Genomic DNA, 22,334 nt, shown 5'->3' with positions numbered 1-22,334 from the left:
AAAGGACGCGGTTCGTTTGCCCTTCCATCCCACGATACGACACACCCCACCATCAAATCAACTCCAACATGAACGCTGACCTGCGCTCTCCCAGAGAATAAAGATACACTATGCCGAAACGTACTTATTTATGGCCATTGTCGATACGAGGACCAAGGCTGCGCCTTTAGCCACGATCAGAACAAAAATAACTCCAATTCAGACTTGTAGGTTACTCAAACTTTTGTTTTGTTTATTTGTTGTTTTCGGGATGGATGGACCCATGATGCGACAGTTGGCAGTACCCAGATTCGATCCGACTTCGCTTGGCTTATAAAGTTACACACTTCAGCCACGAAAGCCTCACCCTGTCGGTTTATGGTGGGTTTGTCAATGAGGCTTACAAGTGACCATTGTATACACTGGTTGCATACTTTTTCTCTGTAGACGGGAGACTTCAATGCTGCAGCAGGAAGGACTGTATGTCGCATGACCTCTCCGCTCATCGGCCGATACTTCCTCATCACTAATGACTTGCCTTGCCTCGCCAACTTTACTTCAACTCTTCCAAAACACAACGCTCCCATGTATCAGCAACTCATGATACTGCATCGCTACTTCAGACATATCATTTCCAAATATACCACGCTCTTTCATATTCAAGTTGACTCTGAGCGAGCTGATACTCCATATTCAGCAACTGACACTGCGATTCCGGACCTTCAAGATGGCTAATGATGATGAATCCAGATCCAAAAAAGCACTCAACGTTGAATCGCCATCTTTCACGCCCGCTAGCGTTGGAAGTAAAAAGGCTACTTTCTCTTCACAAGCTGCCAGCGCTCCAGCTTTTACACCACGTGGCTTAGGCTGTATGTCCCCCATAAGTACCCTCAGTCTTGTGTCAGTCAACTGACAAAATGTTTGTAAAGCCGCCACCCCCGTTGGACCCCAAGACGGCGACAGCAGCGTCTTCAATCCTGCAACTGTCCGCGAATTTACCCCTAACTTTGACGTGAACAGCACGGTATGACTGTTACTACCAATGTCGAGACTCTTCGCTGATTAGATAGACTACTTCCGCAAATGGCTCCGGCCAAGATGGCGGGATGTCTTATGACCCCTTCACTGTGTCTACTATGAATCAAGGCATCACTACTCCTCAGTACAATCCTTATGCCGAAGATCCAGGAGCTCTCGGTGGCCATGGGCCAGGGTACTTCCCAGCACAGAATGCGTTCGCTGCTCCTGTTCAGCCTCTGCAACATCACTTATACTTCCCCGCTGGGCCACGTCGAGATGATTTGATGCCATATCATCGTGTTCCTCACGACTTTTTCCTGGCCGAGAAAGATCGAATTGAGATTGTCAATAAGCTTGAAGCAACTGGCCAAGTTCTCCCCAACTCGCAGTTACCGCAACTCGACAATTACCACAACTTGGTGCCCTTGGATACGACCCATCGGAAAAATGCCAATATCTTCGGCTATCCGAGCTGGGTCTACAAAGCTACTCAAACCAAGTCGGGTCACACTTACTGTCTCAGGCGATTAGAAGGCTACAGGCTCACCAACGAGAATGCCATCAGGCTTGTCAAAGAGTGGCGACGCATCAATAATGGCAGCGTGGTTTCTATCATCGATGCGTTTACCACCCGCGCCTTCGGGGACAGCTCACTCATCTTTGTACAAAACTATTTCCCCCTCTCCAAAACACTTGTTGAGGCTCACTTGACCCCAAGCAGTACCCATGGTACACGTTTCCAAGCTAAAACACCCATTGCAGAGAACGTCCTGTGGGGATACATTTCACAGATTGCCAATGCGCTCCAGGCTATCCATTCGGTCAATTTGGCAGCACGGTGCATCGACCCTAGCAAAATTATTCTTACAGACAAGGGCCGCATCCGTCTCAGCGCATGCTCTATCTTGGACGTTGTTCAATATGATGCTCATCGATCCATTCAAGAGCTTCAGCAAGAAGACTTCATTCAATTCGGCCGGTTATTGCTCTGTCTAACGACTAACACTCTGCCAATCCATCTTACTAATTTTAACATGTCGTTGGAACAATTGTCGAGGGTGTATTCAGTCGAACTGAGGGATACTGTGCTGTGGCTCCTCACCCCTCAGCAACCACCAGCACAGAAAGGCATCGAGGAATTCGTACGCGGAATTGCTGGTCGTATCACATCCACGTTTGACCAAAATCTTCAAGCCTACGACAAGGCCCGCGCCGACGTCATGCGGGAGGTGGAGAACGGCAGGGTTGCCAGACTGATGATGAAGCTCGCGACTGTCAACGAGCGATATGACTTCAACGGCGATCAGAATTGGTCCGAAAATGGTGAGCGGTATATGCTCAAACTCTTCAGAGACTACGTTTTCCATCAAGTGGACAGCAACGGCAATCCAGTTCTGGATATGGGACACATGCTTCGCTGTATGAGCAAACTAGATATCGGGACGGAGGAGAGGGTTTGTCTTACCAGTCGAGACGAACAGACCAGCTTCCTCGTCAGCTACAAGGAGCTTAAGAAGATGCTGGCGAATTCCTACGGAGAACTTGTCAAGGCGAGCAAATCAGGTCGAAGCTTTTAGTCCCAGCAGGAACAACAACCTGGCTCGTGGCAAGTTTCAGACAAACACGGTAAAAGGCCTCGGCCACCGCCAAGATTTTAGAAAAAGCCATGCTCAGGGCGAGGAAGACAGTATGGGACTGGATTTGATGGTAGATCGGCGGGTATTGGTCCCAGCCAGTCTCGTGCATTTTCTATTCCCACGAGGCCAAAGTCTTATAGAACAACAGAATATTTTCCAAGGGAACAAACTTATCAGGAGAGAGCAAGGTCTCAAAGCGAATCAGACCATTCACTGGGGTTTCCCGGCGAGTCACACCGAGGCTTTGAGAAGAAACCAGTACGCAACGCACAGGCAGGCCCAAGCAAGCCTTCGCCATTGCTTGGGGAGGGATCAAACGACGGCTTACAAGAAGGACCGAGTCCTCAAGACAACACAGAAACCCCGGCTATCAAGAAGGAGATGAACATGAGAACGATAGGACCAGAAAAACAAAGAGCACCGATTTTTGAGAACAGTCTCTCAGACCATCACGACAACTTGGGTACTTATAAGGGCATCGCCTTGGATCACTCAGGCACTCATGACTGGCAATATTGTCAGAAGGTTTCTAGTTGTGTCATATAACACGATGGGGATTAGGACATTGGATGCAATCTACAGGGTCAGGATGGTCTGCCATGACTGATGATGTTTAGACTGCGTGTGTATATGGAAGAGGTTAGTGGTGGTTTTGAAGCAGAGCGAGATGAGATAGCGAGACAGAAACAACTTATTTGCCTTTTCAATATGATATATTGCCTTCATTCATTACAATATTCTATGAAGTGGCGGCTGACGTGATGATTTCACGTTTGGAGCCAGGGGTTTTCGTGAAATGCTGCTTTTGATGCCCATACATAAACCAAAATGCCATGCTAGTAGCTGGCGATCTATTTGTGTCGCTCGGTTTTTTTTTGGATTTAGCCCAGCCTTGACACGGCCGTATATATGGTAACCAGCTCCAGGTCGGACGTTTTGTTGTTTGCCTTTATCGTAATATTCGTTTCCAGCTTGACAACAGTTGGCTCCTCAATCATCCTCGGCTTGCACAAAAGGGTTGGCAATCTCTTCGCTGCCGTCGACTGGGCTAACGAGAACAAGGAGGGTACCTCGAACAACTACGAGGCCGAGGGATCGAGTCGAGTCGTTTCCTTCGTCGTCTGTAGTCATCGTGTTAGTTGCGAGTACCCAGCCAGGAACGAACAGAATATGGATCAGGAGATGGTTTGTAGGAGTCGCGCTTCATACCTCGAACAACCTCGTGTACATCATCTAGTACCAGGTTCATAAGAGCATCATAGCCCTTCAATGTGCCCTTGACTGAATCAGAAGTTAGTGACTCGGCTTTACTCGCACGCAACTCGAACAAACATACCCTCGCGACCACCGTTAAACTTGACAGTGATCTGCTTGTCCATATACTTGCCCAAGTCGAGAATGTTCTCCTTCTTGGGTCTCTCGCGCTCCTGCTGCGCGCCTCCCGCGCCGCCTCCTCCACGACCGCCTCCGCGTCCACCTCGGGGATGCGATCCTTGGCCACCGCGGCCGCCTCGGTGTGAGGGTCTATCGGACATGGCGTATCTTGGGGGGGCTAGATTGAGGAGATGGGGTGTGATATTGGTGATGAGCTTGGGGTTTGGGTTGAAGTTGGAACTTGTGATGGCTCTAGTGGGGTGAGCGATGCTAATACAATTATGGAGATTTACGTGTGTGGATTTGGGCTGTTTGTGGGGAGGTATGTGTGAGATTGGTGCGAGAGTGGAGTGCGAGAAGAGAGCTTGACTTGAGCTTGATACATACGATTCGACCAATGAGTGGCAGGAATTTGATACAGCAACACTTCTTCATGTGAATACGATAATCGTAACTCACACTGCGTAATCATCTGGTCTAGTCTGCCAACTGCAGGAAAGACACTGATCATCAGAAACAAGTCTAACAAAATGCAGTAGAGCTTTGTCGATTAGTGATGGTCACTTACCGACTTTCAGTGCCGCAATACTGAGCGTGATACTATTGGACCTCTAATATCGATGCAAGTGGAAGTGGAAGTACAAGAAGATGAAATATATCGCTCGCGTGCCTCGGAGACCAGCGTCGCAAATTGCAGTAGCAGATCGACGAGCGGGATGATGCAGCGCCAGTGATATTGCCTCACTCACCTGACTTGAAACTAGATCCATGCAGCTTGAGCTTGTCTCTTTTCCTGTTTACCGCCTGTAAAGCATCCCTCCCTCCATCCGTGCAAGCTACTCTCTACCTTGGGGTGTGCAGCAGCACAGCCTCATACAAAGATCCCGCGCTGCGACATGCATTAAGGCGCCTATGTACAGATTGACAGGAGTGATATGCGACTCTCATTGTTAGTCTATGAGTTGTTTTTTGGCATGTACCTGACTCCTCAGAGGAGGCCTCTTAATATCCATCATGAACTGTCCGAAAAAGGAAATCAAGCTACATTAGCATTGGGTCTTGAGCCCGCTGGCCCGCCGTTAAGCTGTGTGTCTGGGCGGCTGGCAGTGGTTGTAGTACCCAGGTATGGTTGATGCGATGCATTCATAGGGCATCACCAGGGCATTTATGTCTGTCAGTTTCAAATTGGTTACTGCTACTACCGCTCTTTGTCCTTAAATCCTCTTGGCCTACCTCATTACTTCTTTTCTCTGAAGTTTCCAAAAAGTCTTTCGTCCTCAAAGGAATCATTAACTATCATCGTCCTTTTTAGGCGCTATAAGTCGGAGATTTTGGTGTTGGCATACCCTCCATTCATATCCATTCCAATTAACTCGACCGTTGTCACCTTCGGCCTCGCACCTCGTTCCGCTGCACTGTTCCCCCACATGGTCCCGATTCCCCGGCACTTTCTTCTTGCTCCAAGGCTCCCGTCTCTTTTCCGTATTTCCTTGTGCTTCTCCCCCAGCCCGTCCAATATTTGAACCCTTTCAATCTCCTTTTTTCTCGCTCTTGAAGGCTCCTCTTCACCCACTTGGACTCCAACGTTACCCGTCGTAGCTCGGTGCGTTATTTTGCGCGAGGGGTTTTCTGTGCTGGAATAAAATTGAGCCTGCTCTACGGAGAATCAACAATTGTTCTCCTCTTGGCGCCCATTTACCTGCATATCTATCTGGGGGGGACGGACTCTCTAATACTACAAAATCGACATATCCTCTCAATCCATCGTCAACTTATTCCGGCTTCACTCCGTCGCCATGAATATCCAATAACCGCTGTCGTCCCATCCACTCTCTCCTCTTCTCTCCTATCAGTCAATCGATCAATTGGAATCCCCGTCGCAATCCCTTCGCGACGTTGCCACTCACCTGACTCTAATTCGTCCTACGGTCAAATCTCTCAGAGAAGCTTTGATATCTCCCTATTCTGTCCACTTTTCAGCGCAATCCAGGCAGATCTGTCCGCTTCATAGGTCATTTCAGGGTTCAATCTCGGCTAGGACGTTTGTTGGTCAAGCGTAAGCGCCTCATTCTGTCACGGCTGGCCTGGCATCCAAGCTCGTCTATCAATCTGGACCCTTTGGTCAACATACCGCATTTACACTCATCAATCACCCATCATGGGCCATACTTCCGACTCGGAACCTGCAAAACGAAAGCGTGATGTCGATGATGCCGGTGGTCAAGGTCGCGCTCAGCACGCACCTACATCTCTTCAGCAAGGTATGTCTAGTATGACAACAGCCGTCAAAGGCTGCACCATATTGTGTCGCCTCAAATCCTGAGACGTTTCGTTTGTAGCACCACATACGAGACTGTCTTGTTTGCCTTGACCTCGTCGTTGCACACTTGCATGTGTCTTCGTGTCTCCTACATTCTTCAATGCATGTCGTCGCCTGATGGCACGCGCAAACGAGACGGCACTTGAAAAGCCGATGTTCTTGGTTTGACTCCTCGCCGGAAGTAGCGTTCAGCTCGACTCCTCCAGGGACGCACATGCTTGTTGCTTTTGTATCCGGCTTTTCTGTCTTGGTGCGCTGGCACAGCTTGTTCGCTTGGAGGGTATGCTAACCCAACCTCAAAGGCGTTCCCGGTCATATCCACTATCTCCCGAGATCAAATGCATCGCATTTGAGCCTCGTACAAGGTGACGCAGACACATTTGCCGACATCATCGGTCTGATTGGCGAATATGAGAGTAAGGATGCCAAGAGAACCATTTAAACCATTAATGTGATACCATTTACTGACGTACATTAGACGTGTTGGACAGGCATGAGAGTCTTGCAGCAAGTCTTGGGGCTAAACTTACCGGTCCAAGACTTTTGAGAGGCATTGAGAAGTTTTTCGATGGACCAATCAAGACGACACCACTTCAGCCCTTCTCCAACCCTATAAGTTGGCTGGACGTTGTCAGTTTTGCGAGATCAAACCCAAAGGATTTCACCCTCGTTCAAAAGGCGGATGGCTCCCGATGCTGCCAGTTTGTTCTCAAAGGCTCACAGGTGGAGATTATGGAGGACGATTGGCGTTTGGTATGGTCTGGCGCTCTAGATCGGTTCCCCCTGGATCACCCCCTTGAAGAGGATGAGACGGCAGAACTGGCGACATTGGATATTCTCGAACAAAGAACATCAATTCTGTACAAGAAGGCTGACGAAGTGGCGGCAAGAGCCCGTATACTTAACCATCGGCTGGGGCAGAGGAAGCAGGATATTCGTCGACGCAGGAGCACACATGACACACCGCCGTCACGATATCAGCCCACTAACAGCACTGGCAGTAGCAGTTCACAGCGAACGGCCAACTTTAGCGCCGGTTATGATTTACATGCAGATTTGCTGCAGCAGTTTCTCGCAGCTTCAGCTTCACCACCGCCATCTCGGTCAACTTCAGTTACAGGAATCCCTATAACCACTTTGAGTCAACCATCTCCATCGCACAGCACAACCCACTCTCAAGCGCACGGTCCGAGGTACAGTGGCCATGCAGCAGAGACAACGGTGCAGCCTGTGATGGACAGCCGCGAGGCAGCTTTCCGGTCTCTTATTACACAAAGGACTGACCAGCTGGGTAAGGGGGATGTGATCAACCCACCGTGCGATCGCTGTCGGCGACTAAGGGTTGAATGTGTTAAACATTTGACAGCATGCTCAGGATGTACCAAAAAGCATGCAAAATGCAGTTGGAAAACAGTCACAGATGATGAGTTCCGACAACTCAAGCGAGACATGGGTCTCAGGGATGAAATGGATGTTGATGGGCAATCAGACAGTGGACGAGGTCCTGACACATTAGACCCCAAAGACGGACATTCAAGTCGACTTGGGGAGAGGCAAGAAGCAGGCAGAACGTCCGGGGATAGAACACCGGGAACACACGGTACGGATGAAGGTTCGAGGCCTCCTAGTCGGGACAACGGGCATCTTCCCAGTACAATGGAGCCGTCGACTGCATCGATGCACCGATTCGATCTGAGCGCAGAACGACATCGGCTCCCTTTTGGAATGGGGCAATCAGCCAGGTCGGATCACAGCAACCATTCGGTCGAAACATTAGCACCTGGATCGATAGCCACGGGGTTGGCGAGTTCGCTGGCAACACCTTCGAACAGTACGTATAGGGGTAGTGATGGTTCGTTGAATCCTTCAGCCAGCTGATACTGCATCAGTCAGAATAGCCCCGCTGGCGTTTTACGCATGAAAGTACCGACTTGTCAGAGTCAACACATGGAGATGGCTTGACAAGGAAGAGAGTGTGCGAGAAGAAGTCAACGTTTTATGAATATAATGAATATAAAGACATTTAAAATCATGTCCAAGCATATCATCGCATTTAAAGAACTACCATTATTTGTGTTCCGTCATTTTCATCTTGGCTTTAATCGGCTTTACGTAGCCTCTGACCCACATACAAGGCACTTAAGTTGCTGTCGGAAAGAATACGTACCTTGAAGACCCGCCAGCGCCACTTTGCGGATCGAGACGCATCTCATTCATCCAGTGGCAGTCATAGAAAAAAAGTTTTGGCAGGAGGCGATTAGATAAGGCACTAATGACCTCTTCTACCACTACTGCCACGGCTGCTAATGCTTCGCTAATTCATGAAAAAGATTCTCCATCTCTTCCAATCACCAGAGGCGATTCCTCTTCTTCATCAATACTTGGCGACTGGGCCCTTGTCTATTTCTCATTGATGATCGTACTACGCCTGCTTTCTTAATTATACGGCGTCGACAGGCTTCACTACAGGCCGCTCTTATCAACCGACGGTCCCGCGCAAAATCGAAATTTAACGACGAATCGACTGACGGAACGAGTAAAAGCAACAGAACAACCAACATTGACGGAGATCAAGAGCCCCCTCTTCCTTCACACCTGAAAACTGCGCCTCACCATGTCACACCATCAGCCTACGTCGCACATCATGTCGAGCCGCGACGAGAAACCATTCCATCATTCCCATTCACCAATCGATCACTCGGCACTCATCCAGTCACGGGAGACTGGCGATGTACTTCCTGACGACACCCCTATCCAGGGCAATGTTAAGGCATTACCCTTTGCTAAATCATGGGTTCATATGTTTGCTGGCGGGTATGTAAACCTTCATATGGTCCCCAACTAGCTTGCGACAACTTATCGTAAGACTAATTTGCGGGGAACTACGAGGCTGACTTGATTGTGTTCATAGTGTTGGAGGTATGACTGCCGCTGCAGTTACAGCCCCCCTCGATGTGTTAAAGACCCGATTGCAATCCGATTTTTACCAGGCCCAGATCCAAGCTCAACGCGAAGCTCAAGCTCAAGTCATTGGCCGACTAAACCCTGCCCGAGCCGCTTTATATCACCTGAACGACACACTCCAGATTCTCGGCTCAGTATACAGGAATGAGGGTTGGCGAGCACTCTTCAAGGGTCTTGGCCCTACCTCAGTTGGAGTTGTACCAGCTCGATCCATCAACTTCTATGTCTACGGCAATGGAAAACGCTTAATATCTGAGCATTTCAACAATGGTGTAGAAGCTCCTTGGGTCCACCTATCGGCTGGTGTAGCAGCCGGTGTCATTACCTCAACGGCTACAAACCCTATCTGGATGATCAAGACTCGGCTACAGCTGGACAAGAATGTCGCAGCTGGCGGTGCGCAAATGCGCAAATATCGCAACAGCTACGATTGCATACGTCAAATCATCCGGGACGAAGGTATTCGAAGTCTCTACCGTGGCATGAGTGCTAGTTACCTCGGCGTGGTAGAGTCAACGATGCAATGGATGCTCTACGAGCAAATGAAGGCATCGCTAGCTCGCAGGCACAACACGATCGTTCGCAGTGGTCGTGAACTGACTTGGTGGGATAAGACTGTCGACTGGACTGGAAAGGGTTTCGCTGCTGGAAGCGCTAAGCTGGTCGCCGCCGTTATCGCCTATCCCCACGAGGTACGTCATCGGGTTGAGACATTGGAATCTTTACAGGATACTAACGAGGATGAAATAGGTTGCGCGAACACGACTTCGACAAGCGCCTATGGAGAATGGACTACCTAAATACACCGGCCTTGTTCAATGCTTCAAGCTTGTCTGGCTTGAAGAGGGTGTCATGGGTCTATACGGGGGTCTGACACCTCACTTGATGCGAACAGTACCTAGCGCCGCCATCATGTTTGCCATGTATGAAGGCATCCTTCGACTGTTCCATACACCTGCGTAAACCATTCCATGAATGAGCAACGCACTGATTCGACACAAAGCGATCAAATACTAGGTCATGCCTAGAACCGATCCGCTCATCGATGTCCTGTAATACTATCCGACATGAGTCGCTATGAAGCCTTGAAAGCTTCACAAACACTACTCGCTCTTGTATCAATGTACAACACCTAGGGTCTTCAAGCGAAGCTTGGACATGAAGAATTACGAGAAACTAACCAAAGGGGAGATGGCGTGGCTAAGGCATATCTATTTTTCGGCGTTTGGCGAGCGGATGGATCAGTAGAAGGGGAAATGTAAACACCTACACTCATGCTTATGCTCATGCTCACACAAAGGCCATGTACGAAATTATGTATAATAGGAGAGGCGCCTCTATTTTTTGGATATCATCACACATTGGCGGTATCGTCACAAACTTATGCCCATTCTGGAGATGAGAACTCTGTCTCCATGAATGATGATTAGAAGCCAATATGAATGAACATCAAACCACTTTGCTGACTTTGACATTTTGTTCTAAACAATGCGCTTTAACTTCATGGTCTGGGTCTCATGAGTCGAATCACTCTTGTTATTCAGAGTAAATGATATGGATACAAGATAACCCTTTAGCCCATCAACGCCCCAAGCTAAAGAAGAGAGTCCCAGAACTTCGAATGTAGGATGGGATGCAAGTTGAAAGAACAGCTTTGGACTGAAAACGTAATGGCTGGACCAGAGTTTGCTTTTCCCACATGAAACAAATAGAGAATAGTATGTTCGTGAAGAGGAACGCCAATTCCACCCTCTCCTGTCGTTTCGTTTCTTTTCGTTTCCTTGACTTTTCTCATGTAGTCACGGGGAGGGTATGTTGTCGAGAATGGCGTCTCGCTGGTTGAGAACCGGATTCCGCTTACGGAGCTTTCGAGGTTGGCGCGGAGCTGAAGTTGGAGATGGAGAGCGAGAGCGAGAAGAAGACATGGCTTTAAAGGGCCAGATCAGACGGAGGCGTCACCAAGCGTTGCGATCCCAGTTAGGGTCTGCGATTCTGTGTCAACCTAGTAATCATGATGGCAAAGATAGACATGGCGGCAAACTCACCCTGGACAAAGGCAGCCAGGACCTTGCTCCCCGTCTGCAGCAGGGGATGACCGACAACGATCTTGAGGAACTTCTCGAGGCCTGCGCGGCGACCTTCGATAACATCGTCGCTGAAGCGGTTGGTGAAGACCTTTCCGGGTAGAGGAGGGATAGTAACGCGGGCGCTCTCGCGCTCGAGAATGTCGCGGAAGTACTCGAAGTCGGAGTATCGACGACGGACGCTGCTCTGACGCAGCTTGAAGGCGGGGATGTTTGTGCGGCAGAGGATCTCGTAGTCTGTGTACATGTGACGGCCCATGCCATGTGTTCTTGGGTTGCGGACCTATATATGGCGCTTTTTAGCATTTTCTGTGTGTATTGCTTGTCCGTCTGACGATGTATGGTCGCGGATATGGCGCATGAGGGAGAAGAGAGCGCACCTCAATCTCTAAAAAGTTCTCGGGAGGACCGTAGATCTCGTCAAAGCTCTGCTGTCGCGTATCGGGCATAGATTGCAAGATTGGTCGGTGGAATTGTGAGCCGGGCGCATCGAGGCCGGAGTTGTCCTGATCGGACGCCATGTTTGGCGATGTTGTAGTGGGTTTAGTTGTTAAGGTAATAGGTATTAAGAGCTAGAGATGCAGGTCGTAGTCGACTATCGGCGCAGGGAAGAGGTTGAGGCTGGTGGTGATGTTGTATAGAGTAGAGAGAGTGATGCTCACTCCAGTCCAGGCTGTCGCATGAGATGAATGAGGTAGAAGTGGAAGAGAGTGGAAAGAAAGTGGAGGTGGGGGGACCAGGACAGGGCGGGGTACTTGAGCAATTGGTGGAGGACCAGGATAATCAAAAGTACCTTTTTTCGTTTCCTTGGTCAGTGATATAACCGTTCAAGAATAACGGGTATTAAAGCCTGTTTCGGGTCACTCGGGCTACGTTTTGTTGATTGATGATTTGTTTGTGTAACCATGAGCGTTACGACATTGCATCGTACAAGTCAAGACGGAGATATCCAACCAATAAATAGAGATGGGACCTAAATATAGTGGCTAATATATTTCTGAGACAGCATTGGTTCACTTGACCTGCGAGTATTGGATATTGCGAAAGAATTGATCATATTGTTTTATATTCAAGTAACAGGGCTCTGAGGTGCTCCTTAAGAGCGTCAGATGGCACTCGAGCAACAGTCTAGAATGCTTCATTATATATCGATCCAAGCTGCGTTGACGCGGGACATCTTAACTTCTGATTCAAGCATTTGCCCGTCACGAGCATGGTCAGCGGTCTGTTTGTCTGTTTTGCGGCATGACATGACATGATACAGCCGTAGTTGAAGATGTACGTTTCCGATCATCTCCTGGCAGCCCATTCACCCAATTCTCGGCCAATCTACTACCCCAGACATTCTCGATTCGGCATCCCCAAAACTCTCGTGCAAAAACTGAGCTGCATCAAACAAGTATAAGCCCATATGATTAACGAAACGCCATACGCCAGATGTGCCTCACCTTGGGGCCTCAACCTACAACGCCTACCGCGACATGTAGTTTTACACATGATCCGTGTACACGAGGACGGCATGCTCCCTTGAGGGGCTGGCCTGTTTCTCTTCTTCTTCGTCGTCTCCGATCGGGTACAATCTGCCCATCAACCGAGTTCCTCACTTCTTGTCAGCGAACTTTTGGTGAATAGCGCGGATCTGATCTTCGACGTTAACGTTCTGCATATGACCCAGCTGTGCTTGGCTCTTGGCATCCATGGCGCCATCGTAGCTATGGATGGCAGCCTTCTTCCTGCGCGCTAGTTCATCCTCAGAAATGGCTTGTCCAGTGACAGGGTCGAAAACGTCGCTGCGTTGACTGGCAAGTCGTTTGAGGTTGTTGGCGACATCGACATGTATCGTGTTGGAGGATGCATAGCGTGTGTCCGCCTTGGCCTTCTGTTCCTTCCAGCGAGGATCGAGAAGTTCGACTAAAAGCAGGTTAGCATTCTGACTAAATGAAATGTTAGGATGGAGCACTTACTTCGCATGTGAGCCTCGAGCTCATTCATGGGGATCTGCTGTTTACAGTTGGGGCACAACGCTGTCTGCGCACCCTGTCTGTTGGCAGCCTTCTGTGCGGCACGAGGTACGTAGTTTTCTTTGATCTTCATCGGAGGAGCACCACCACGTGCTTCGGCAGTAGCCTGTTGCTTTCGTGCTTGTTGCTCCGCGCGTTCCTGAATACGGCGCTCCTCTTCTTCCTCTTGGGCTGATCGCTGCGGTTGCTGTGGTTGCGCTTGTGGAACAGGGGAGTATGGCTGCACAGGAGGGGGCATTTGAGCGGGTTGGTAGGCTGGCTGTTGAGGAGCGATGGGATAGGGGGCGGGTTGATTGGGGTATGCGTTGTAGGTCGTGTCTTCGTCAGGCATGGCTTCCTCAATTCTGAGGCTGGCGCTGATAGACGCATTGTTGCGGTCTTCCAGCGAAGCGTACTGAAGATCGGACAGGTTGGTGGGAGGTGGGAGGTTGGCGTGCTCGTCGGCCTCGTTGAAAGTGATTGTCTCGACAACAACGAAGTCGCCCCAGTCGATCATCGCAAACTCCTCCTTCGCCTTGACCTCTTCCTCCTCCTTCTTCTGTCGTTCCGATTCGACGTATTTGGCATATTCGGCTCGTCGCTTGGCGCGGTTCAACACAAGGAACTTATCATTAATGTTGGCTTCGAGCTCCTTTATGCGCTCTTCTTGAAGCTTTCCGCCTTCTCCACCGAGACCGCTTGCACGTAATAACGTTGTGTATTGATCGATAATATGCTGGAAGAAGTTGTGGAGAGTGTGGTTAGGGATGAGGAAGCCGAATTGTGGGTTACCAGCTTCGCGCTGAGCCAACTGTGTCATAAACTGTCGCCCATTCTTGGCTACAAAGAGAGCCGATAGTTGAATCACATCCAGATCCTTTCGGTTGATGCGAGGTGTTCGCGCGGAGAATTGGTAATCGGCAGGCTTCGGGGGTCCCTGAGGCTTGGGAGCCTCGGCCGCAGGTTCGCCCACGCGACCAGCAGCGATCGCTGTACCACGTCCACTCTTGACCTCATCTAGTCGCCATTGGTAGAAGGGATGGTAGGCATCGGAAGGGTTGAGAAAGCTGAATTTTGGGTTTGATCGTTCCTTTTCGCGAATGCGATCTTCGAAGACGGCGCCGTTTCGCGCTACGTAACCGGCTGTCTTTTCAAGAACATTTCGGATCTCGCGAGGAGGAAGGACTACTCCAGCGGGAGGTTTAATATCGTCGAGAACATTTGCGGCGGCATCGCCGTTGGCTGTTACGGCTGCCATTGTGAGGAGGACGCGCTGAGAAAGAGGAAACGGCTGATGGAGCTGCTAGTGAAAGGCAGGCGACTTTGGAAATTTCGAGGTGTTCTAGCGACGCGAAGCTTTGGTCGGCGAATTGTTGTTCCGGGGAGTTTCAGGTGCATCCGCGATTACCTCGACTTTGACGACAACTTTATTTTGACCTGCTTGTAAGTCTATTTTCGGAAGAATTAACAAACTACCTTGGTCGTTCTAGTAGCTGGCGTCTGTGAAACTCGCTATTTGTTCTTCTTGAATTGAAATGGCACTTAAAGGCCAGGGCATTGTACGCAACAGTCTCAGTCAATCATTTGACTTACGAAATGACAATATCCATTTCGGCAACTTCTTCCTTCGAGCAGGCACTATACTTGTCTCAGTCGTTAAGTCTAGTCAACAAATACTATATTCGGTGTAAGCTGCTTGGGACTATACTTGAACAGTCACTTAATGTACATGAGCTTCTGTGGCTTAGTTGATGGTTGAGATGCCGATACTACTGGCCAACCTTTCATGATGTTAATTGGTTATCCTAAGTTACATGCCGTGATGACACGCACGGTCCAAAGTGTAGTAGACACTCGTTTCTGCAAGAAGGGTCTGAAGATAAACTGCCTCCATCCGTGACAGATTTCTTCCGTAATTAGATCCTCCAAGGGTTGAGTACCTTAGTGGTTATCACAAACCTTCGAGGGCTACCGCTTTAGGTCATGGGCGAGATATATACCATCAACTTGACATGCCAATCTCTGGCTTATCATGTTACTTCGGATTACTTCCACAGCTCCACGCACAATATCGGTTAGCATCTGCATCTGCATCTGGATACCCCGCAATACCCTAAATGACGTTTATCATCTACCACGGAGCATTCGCCGTTTTCCCCGACCTACAACCCCAGGCTGGCATAGTATCTTTCAACACACCACCGGTATTCGGCATTCAAAACCGCGATCCAGAGTCCAGACCTGTCAAGTCTATCAGGGGTCTTATCAATAGCCTCATTGGAGACAAAGTCTGGTTAAATACCAAAGGAGCTTCTTCCAGTGGGAAAAAGTAAAACACTGCAAAACTGGAGTGGGCTCTCGGTGTAACGCTTCTCCGTCGTCGACACAGCTGTCGAATAAATCCCTCCTCTCCTTCATGAGATGCCGAGACAATTCCTCAGTGCAGCTTTGAATCTCATATAGGTCATTTTCGATGGAGTTGACAGAACGGAGAAACTCTGCCCTTGAGGCTGCTTCTCAGTCTCTGTTTGACGCGAGCTCCACCCGGTCCGAAGATGCCAGTGTCCTATTAGTCCTACTCTCATTCTTTTCACCATGCGAGAAAATTCCCCTGGAACTATTTACACGGGGGTCAACACCTCGAAAAAGATGGACGATCGAGGGAGAGGTTGAGCTTGTTGATGCGACCAAAGTTGGCCTGACCTCGTGGTTGATCGACATACTAGCAGATGGCCAACGACTTACACGAGCCTTTCGTGAACTATGTCAATTGGCAGCTGTTCTCAAATATCCAGATGAGACGTATCACTTGAATGAAGATATGTCAGCGAGAGTCCACCGAAGCCTTGCTCCAGATGCGCTCCCGTTCTGGCGACAACAGGCTTTGATTGTGGCATATAGAGCCATACCTTGGAAGTACATCGAGTTCCCGTGAGTCTGAAATCGATATCCAGCGAGCTTGAACCGCTGACACTACACAAGAGAACCCGTGGTTAAATCATTCTTACCACATCTACATCATGTTGCTGAGGCGTTCCACGACTGTTTCGATGAGTTGCCTACAGCCACCAGAACCGACTTCATGCTCACGCTCATTGAAGCTTTCCGGTTTCCAGACATGGCATGGAAGTATTTCGCAATTGGCCAGGCAGAATTGGCTGCTGGGCGCTTGAAAGATACACACCTCCGGCTCTGCATTGGCCAAACCAAAGCAGTCTTGGGACGTCTCAGTGGCAACATGGATGAGGCGACAGAAAGTCTTCAGGACTTCATAATCAACGACCCGGCGGCCGCTGTGAATAAGCGCATAAGCTGTGAAGTTGGGGTCGCTATTATCCAACGTTCCCTAAACTCAATCCAAGTGGCGGATCTGTCCACTGCGCAGAAGCTATTGGAGGATTGGAACCCGCTTGGCGATGAGCCTTCGCCCCTGGAAGAGATCCTCAGTTTCCGCAAACACTCGCTGCTGGGAAGAGTCAAGCGACTACAGGGCAATTTCGATGAATCTCTAAAGTTGCTGGAGACAGCACACGAAGTGTCGCAGAAACCGAGTCAGCTCATCTTTGATGAGGACCTACGGGATCTGACATGCGATTTAGCCGATGCTCTAAGAGAACTTGACGAGCCTATGACAGGTGAAGGTTATCTTCGTACTGAGATTATGCGGCGTACCGAGAGACCCGACCCTTTGATTGGCAAATCACTTCTGGAATTGGCTCTATCGGAGGCTCTTTTCGCTCAGGAACGCTATGAAGAGGCAGAGAAGATATGCGGTGACATTGAGTCTCGGGTTAGTCTTCTGAAGTATGAGAGACTGCGAGTATATGTCATCTTAGCAAAGCTGTCGCACATCAGATCGGATTTTGAGGTTGCATTATCTCGATGGAGTGAAGCGATGCAGGCACTTCAAGAGTTTTCCTTGGTCGATGGACAAGTACAGACTATCATATCAGCGTCAATGGCTGACGTGTTGGATGCCCAAGGTCACAACTGGTTAACGCGAGAATCTCCTCGCAGGGCGTCACTGAATGAGCTGGCAAAACCTGAAGGAGTTCCGTATTGGATTGCTGGTTTTCGACAATGGGCAGATTATTTGCAATCTCGGGGTCGACATGACTTATAGTTTTGTCTGGGGTTGACCAAAAGTCAATGATGATATTATGAGTAAGGTATATATGTTGGAATTGAGATACCCTATATCAAGGTCGTTGGTTGGGTTGGTTACCCTCGCGGTAATAAACATGACACGATAACGTAGAAGGAAAAGTTTCATGGTCTAGAACGCGTGTTTCAAGTAGTGCGTAGCAATTTGGAGATCAAGGGCAGAAAAGGGGTTAAGTTGTCCGTGTACCTAATGTTTAGTGTCGTTTGTTTGGAGCTGGAGCCACATTCGAGGGAGCCCCGGCCCCTGTGTGGCTGCAGTAGCCACATCTACCATATCTTGAGGTACTGTATTGTTTCTGATATAGAGATAAGGTACAGAGGCATGGAGTCGGAAACAATGCAGTTATGATTCACTTACAGAAGCCTCATGACAAGCCATTGCAGATCTCGAATGCCAAACACGTTTGCGGGAGCTGAAACCAGTCGAGCTGCTCTCAAAGAGCTATCGCCAATGGTTGATATTCATAGGTCTAATGGCGCCTGCTGAAGCTCTGTTCTGAGCCTAGCGCTGCGGGGACGCCAGGGGATCTTCACGGCCGGGGCCGGGTTTGATTCGCTGCAGGGGTAAAGGGATGTTAGGGAGACCATCCACTGGGCTGACGCTGACATGCCCCGTTAGACGGGAGGTCAGAGACAGGAACGAACCGAAGAGGCCACTGTAGCTACAATTTTTTTTTTTGAAGAGCCCCGAGGAACCTGACGGGACCTGGAAGGAAACGGGTACGACGGTGGACGCGACTGCTCGTATCGTACTGCAACCATCAATTTACCTATCACCATTTATAGGTGCAGTCTCAGCCCGCATAAGGTAATTGCTAGCTGAGGTGGTGCTAAAATATCCCCTGAAGCTTCATCATCCCTCTTTTTCCCACTTCCCTTTTTATTTTCTTACTCCTTGCAAACTATCGCCTAACATCCATTCTTCTTCCCCCCAGGCTTTTTTACATCGCCTATCGTCCGTTGATATCCGTATCATAACGGCGGTCTGCGATTGAGTTTGGGTCCTTTTTTCTCTTTCATTTTCTATTCTTGTTCACTTTCTGTTTAACCAAGAACCGGCCATCGATGAGGCATCTCTAGATCCTCCCGGTCTCTGTTATAGCTCTTCTTCATCAACTCTCGTTACATCGAACGAACGATTTGGACATAACGTCCCCTAGCGATCGAATCGACTTGAATTCCATATTGATACTCGATTACCATGGCTCGTACGAGGGGCAAGAGCCCCCAACCGCCAGTCAAGGTCCCGACGCCTGTGACCGAGAAGCAGCAACCTTTTGCAGCTCCTCCTCCTCCTCAGCCGCAGACCACTGCTGTCACCACCAAGTCCAAGAACAAGAACAAGAACACCAAGAACACTTCGTACCAGTCCGATGGTGTTGAGGATAACGATGTCTTCCTCCTTCCCCTCTCCGACTACTGGGTAGCCTTGGCCCTCATCCTCGTTGCTACCATTGTTCGCGTGTACAAGATCTATCAGCCCACAAGCGTTGTCTTCGACGAGGTCCAGTGCGTCCCCCCAGCCAGCTGAAGCTCTGTTGCAGCTTCCACCCCGTCTATTCCATCAATGCGCTAACTCATATATCAAGCTTCGGTGGATTTGCTACAAAGTATATCAAGGGCAAGTTCTTCATGGACGTTCACCCTCCTCTAGCCAAGATGCTTATTGCCCTTACCGGATGGCTTGCTGGTTTTGATGGAAGCTTCGACTTTAAGGAGATTGGCAAGGACTACATTGAGCCTGGTGTTCCCTATGTCGCGATGCGAATGTTCCCTGCTATCTGCGGTATTCTCTTGGTTCCCTGCATGTTCTTTACTCTCAAGGCTGTTGGTTGCCGCACAATGACTGCTACCATGGGAGCTGGCCTGATTATCTTCGGTTCGTATCTCTCCTGGCCCTTCAACTGACTCGGAGAGACTATTGCTAACTATTTGCAGAGAACGGCCTTCTTACCCAGGCTCGTCTCATCCTTCTCGATTCGCCCCTTGTCGCCGCGACCGCTTTCACCGTCCTCGCCTTTTCTTGCTTCACCAACCAGCACGAGCTTGGCCCTTCCAAGGCTTTCCAACTGAGCTGGTGGTTCTGGCTTGTTCTTACTGGTCTTGGCCTGGGTATCACCGTCAGCATCAAGTGGGTTGGACTCTTCACCATTGCTTGGGTTGGATCCCTCACTCTTCTTCAACTCTGGGTCCTTCTCGGTGACAACAAGAACGTGTCCATGGTAAGCACTTGATTAATATACGCATATGAACATGGTTACTGACGGATGAACAGCGTCTTTTCACTAAGCACTTTATGGCTCGTGTCTTCTGTCTCATCATCATTCCTCTCACCTTCTACATGGCCATGTTCGCCATCCACTTCGTCTGCCTCAAGAACCCTGGTGACGGTGATGGCTTCATGAGCTCCGAGTTCCAGGCCACTCTCAATAACAAGCGTATGAAGGATGTCCCCGCCGATGTCATCATGGGCAGCCGTGTCACCATCCGCCATGTCAACACTCAGGGTGGTTACCTCCACTCTCATCCTCTCATGTACCCTACCGGTAGCAAGCAGCAGCAGATCACCCTGTACCCTCACAAGGACGACAACAACGTGTGGCTCCTTGAGAACCAGACTCAGCCTCTTGGAATTGATGGCCAGCCCATCAATGGCACCAAGGCCTGGGACGCCCTTCCTGAGCCTCAGTACATCACCGACGGTACCGTCCTTCGTCTTTACCATGGTCCCACTCATCGCCGCCTTCACTCTCATGACGTTCGCCCACCTATCACTGAGGCCGACTGGCAAAATGAGGTTTCTGCCTACGGTTACGAAGGATTTGAGGGAGATGCCAACGATTTCTTCCGTGTTGAGATTGTGAAGAAGAAGACATATGGATCTGTTGCAAAGGAGCGTCTTCGTACTATCGAGTCCAAGTTCCGTCTTGTTCACGTCATGACTGGCTGTGTTCTGTTCTCCCACAAAGTCAAGCTCCCTGATTGGGCCTCTGAACAACAGGAGGTTACTTGCGCCCGAGGCGGAACTCTTCCCAACAGTCTGTGGTATATCGAGGGCAACTCTCACCCTCAGTTGCAGGGCGATGTTGAGAAGGTCAACTACCGCAACCCTGGTTTCTTCGGCAAGTTCTGGGAGCTTCAGAAGGTCATGTGGCGAACAAACGCCGGTCTCACTGACTCTCACGCCTGGGATTCTCGCCCCGAGTCGTGGCCGATTCTCCGCCGTGGCATCAACTTCTGGGGTCGTCAGCATAAGCAGGTTTATCTCCTCGGAAACCCCATCATTTGGTGGTCTTCCAGCGTTGCCGTTGCCATCTGGGTCGTCTTCAAGGCCATTGCTGTTCTCCGCTGGCAGCGCAGCTGCAACGACTACGCCAACACTACCTTCAAGCGATTTGACTACGAGATTGGTACTTCAGTTCTCGGCTGGGCTCTGCACTACTTCCCCTTCTACCTGATGAAGCGTCAACTTTTCCTTCATCACTATTTCCCTGCTCTCTACTTTGCGATCATTGCTTTGTGCCAGCTCTTTGACTACGCCACTGCCCGCATCCCCGGAGCTGGTGCTCGCGATACCGCTTTGATCAACCGTATTGCTACTGTCGCATTCCTTGTCCTGTCGACTGCCGTCTTCATGCTCTACTCTCCCCTTGCCTACGGAAGCCCGTGGACCAAGGCCGACTGCAAGCGCATGAAGCTTTTCAACAGCTGGGACTTCGACTGCAACACCTTTTATGATAGCGTGAGTTTCACCGCGAACATTAACAAGATATGAACCCTGACTGACATCATTCACAGTATGACAAGTACAGCGAAGTCCCCTCCATCAGCTCGTCTGTAGTCCCTACCACCTCAGCAGCCAAGAACGTTGAGCCCAAGCAGGAGGAGGCCCCTGTCTCCCAGAAGCAGGAAGAGGCTGTCATCTCTGGAGCTCCTCCTGCTCCTGATCAGGCCCAGGTTGAGCACCGAGTTGTTGCTAAGGAGGAGAAGGTGGAGTATCGTGACCAGGATGGCAACCTTCTCGACCCTGAGGAGGTGAAGGCTCTTGAGGGCAAGGTTGAGTTCAAGACCAAGTATGAAACCAAGACACGTGTTGTTGATGAGCAGGGCAACGAAGTCCAAGAGCCTGTTGAGGGCTGGGATCAGAACCTCGCTGGTGTTGCTCCTCCTCACCCCGACGTCGAGGGTGTCAACAGCGAGACCGTTCAGGGCAAGGATGAAGGTGCCGCCGCTCCTCAAGATGTGGCTGCCAGCAAGGACGGTGAGAAGGAGGCTGAAGAGGCCAAGGCTAAGCCTGCCAGTGAGAACCAGCAGGATGCCACCATTAAGGAAGAGTTGTAGAGTGCCTTAGGCCTCCGTCTCGCCCAGCAACATTTCCAGGTCACTAATAACCCTTCCTTTGCTCTACAACCGACCTCATTTAAATCTCGTCACAATTCATGTAACATGTACTCTATCACTTACGACTTATGGAGGGAGGATGGGAAAATCCCTGGTGGCCTGATATGAGAAGGCTGGAAAGGAGAAAGCAATGTCTTGTTCTGAAAGTGAGATATTATAGAAAACATCTAAAAAGAAGGAGGGGAGACGAGGTTACGCGGAACCAGAACCAGAACGTCTAGCAATGACGTACTCTCATTTGTTGGCTTATGTCGAGGGTAATACTGTGGCATCGGTACGATTGGCAGCGATGTACACATTTATCACATAATACATTTTCATGTTCAAGTTTGAGTCTTCTCTAATTTGTAGTGAAGAATGCATAATCGTAGTGTTCCTGATACAACTT

The 22,334-nt window shown here is 49.7% G+C and overlaps 8 protein-coding genes across 8 annotated transcripts; 5 read left to right on the top strand and 3 right to left on the bottom strand.

Moving 5' to 3' along the window:
- Positions 1–685: 685 nt before the first annotated feature.
- Positions 686–2,665, top strand: FOBCDRAFT_40008 (uncharacterized protein). The gene is made up of 3 exons (XM_054704979.2): positions 686–851; positions 912–1,006; positions 1,053–2,665. Exons 1-3 carry the CDS (start codon positions 707–709, stop codon positions 2,577–2,579), a joined length of 1,767 nt encoding a protein of 588 aa, XP_054560954.1. The 5' UTR covers positions 686–706; the 3' UTR covers positions 2,580–2,665.
- Positions 2,666–3,352: 687 nt separating this feature from the next.
- Positions 3,353–4,307, bottom strand: FOBCDRAFT_225291 (uncharacterized protein). Its single transcript, XM_031187138.3, has 3 exons — positions 3,976–4,307; positions 3,849–3,920; positions 3,353–3,760 (listed from the first exon to the last, which is right to left on the bottom strand). The coding sequence occupies exons 1-3, from the start codon at positions 4,172–4,174 to the stop codon at positions 3,630–3,632; spliced, it is 402 nt and encodes a 133-aa protein (XP_031038273.1). The 5' UTR covers positions 4,175–4,307; the 3' UTR covers positions 3,353–3,629.
- A 1,864-nt stretch (positions 4,308–6,171) lies between these two features.
- Positions 6,172–8,254, top strand: FOBCDRAFT_137230 (uncharacterized protein; the record flags this gene model as incomplete). Its single annotated transcript, XM_059607974.1, has 5 exons — positions 6,172–6,274; positions 6,636–6,749; positions 6,812–7,624; positions 7,700–8,164; positions 8,232–8,254. 5 exons carry the CDS (start codon positions 6,172–6,174, stop codon positions 8,252–8,254), a joined length of 1,518 nt encoding a protein of 505 aa, XP_059465099.1.
- Positions 8,255–8,642: 388 nt separating this feature from the next.
- FOBCDRAFT_39967 (mitochondrial carrier domain-containing protein) lies at positions 8,643–10,416 on the top strand. The gene is made up of 3 exons (XM_031187146.3): positions 8,643–9,147; positions 9,245–9,989; positions 10,048–10,416. The coding sequence occupies exons 1-3, from the start codon at positions 8,948–8,950 to the stop codon at positions 10,258–10,260; spliced, it is 1,158 nt and encodes a 385-aa protein (XP_031038281.2). The 5' UTR covers positions 8,643–8,947; the 3' UTR covers positions 10,261–10,416.
- Positions 10,417–11,239: 823 nt separating this feature from the next.
- Positions 11,240–12,101, bottom strand: FOBCDRAFT_261694 (Phox homologous domain-containing protein; the record flags this gene model as incomplete). The annotated part of the gene is made up of 3 exons (XM_059611281.1): positions 11,762–12,101; positions 11,343–11,664; positions 11,240–11,289 (listed from the first exon to the last, which is right to left on the bottom strand). Exons 1-3 carry the CDS (start codon positions 11,900–11,902, stop codon positions 11,240–11,242), a joined length of 513 nt encoding a protein of 170 aa, XP_059465098.1. The 5' UTR covers positions 11,903–12,101.
- A 734-nt stretch (positions 12,102–12,835) lies between these two features.
- FOBCDRAFT_39952 (Pre-mRNA splicing factor PRP21 like protein-domain-containing protein) lies at positions 12,836–14,675 on the bottom strand. The gene is made up of 2 exons (XM_031187148.3): positions 13,346–14,675; positions 12,836–13,292 (listed from the first exon to the last, which is right to left on the bottom strand). The coding sequence occupies exons 1-2, from the start codon at positions 14,637–14,639 to the stop codon at positions 12,982–12,984; spliced, it is 1,605 nt and encodes a 534-aa protein (XP_031038283.3). The 5' UTR covers positions 14,640–14,675; the 3' UTR covers positions 12,836–12,981.
- Positions 14,676–15,515: 840 nt separating this feature from the next.
- On the top strand, positions 15,516–17,602 carry FOBCDRAFT_225275 (uncharacterized protein). Its single transcript, XM_031187150.3, has 2 exons — positions 15,516–16,312; positions 16,364–17,602. Exons 1-2 carry the CDS (start codon positions 15,855–15,857, stop codon positions 17,502–17,504), a joined length of 1,599 nt encoding a protein of 532 aa, XP_031038285.2. The 5' UTR covers positions 15,516–15,854; the 3' UTR covers positions 17,505–17,602.
- A 750-nt stretch (positions 17,603–18,352) lies between these two features.
- On the top strand, positions 18,353–22,279 carry FOBCDRAFT_39942 (Dolichyl-phosphate-mannose-protein mannosyltransferase-domain-containing protein). The gene is made up of 5 exons (XM_031187151.3): positions 18,353–19,054; positions 19,135–19,424; positions 19,484–19,767; positions 19,821–21,287; positions 21,344–22,279. The coding sequence occupies exons 1-5, from the start codon at positions 18,747–18,749 to the stop codon at positions 21,884–21,886; spliced, it is 2,892 nt and encodes a 963-aa protein (XP_031038286.2). The 5' UTR covers positions 18,353–18,746; the 3' UTR covers positions 21,887–22,279.
- The last annotated feature ends 55 nt before the right edge of the window (positions 22,280–22,334 follow it).

Source organism: Fusarium oxysporum, chromosome VI (assembly GCF_013085055.1).
Source record: "Fusarium oxysporum Fo47 chromosome VI, complete sequence".
In the NCBI taxonomy this organism is placed as follows: Eukaryota; Fungi; Ascomycota; class Sordariomycetes; order Hypocreales; family Nectriaceae; genus Fusarium; species Fusarium oxysporum.
This window is presented reverse-complemented; position numbering and strand designations above follow the sequence as displayed.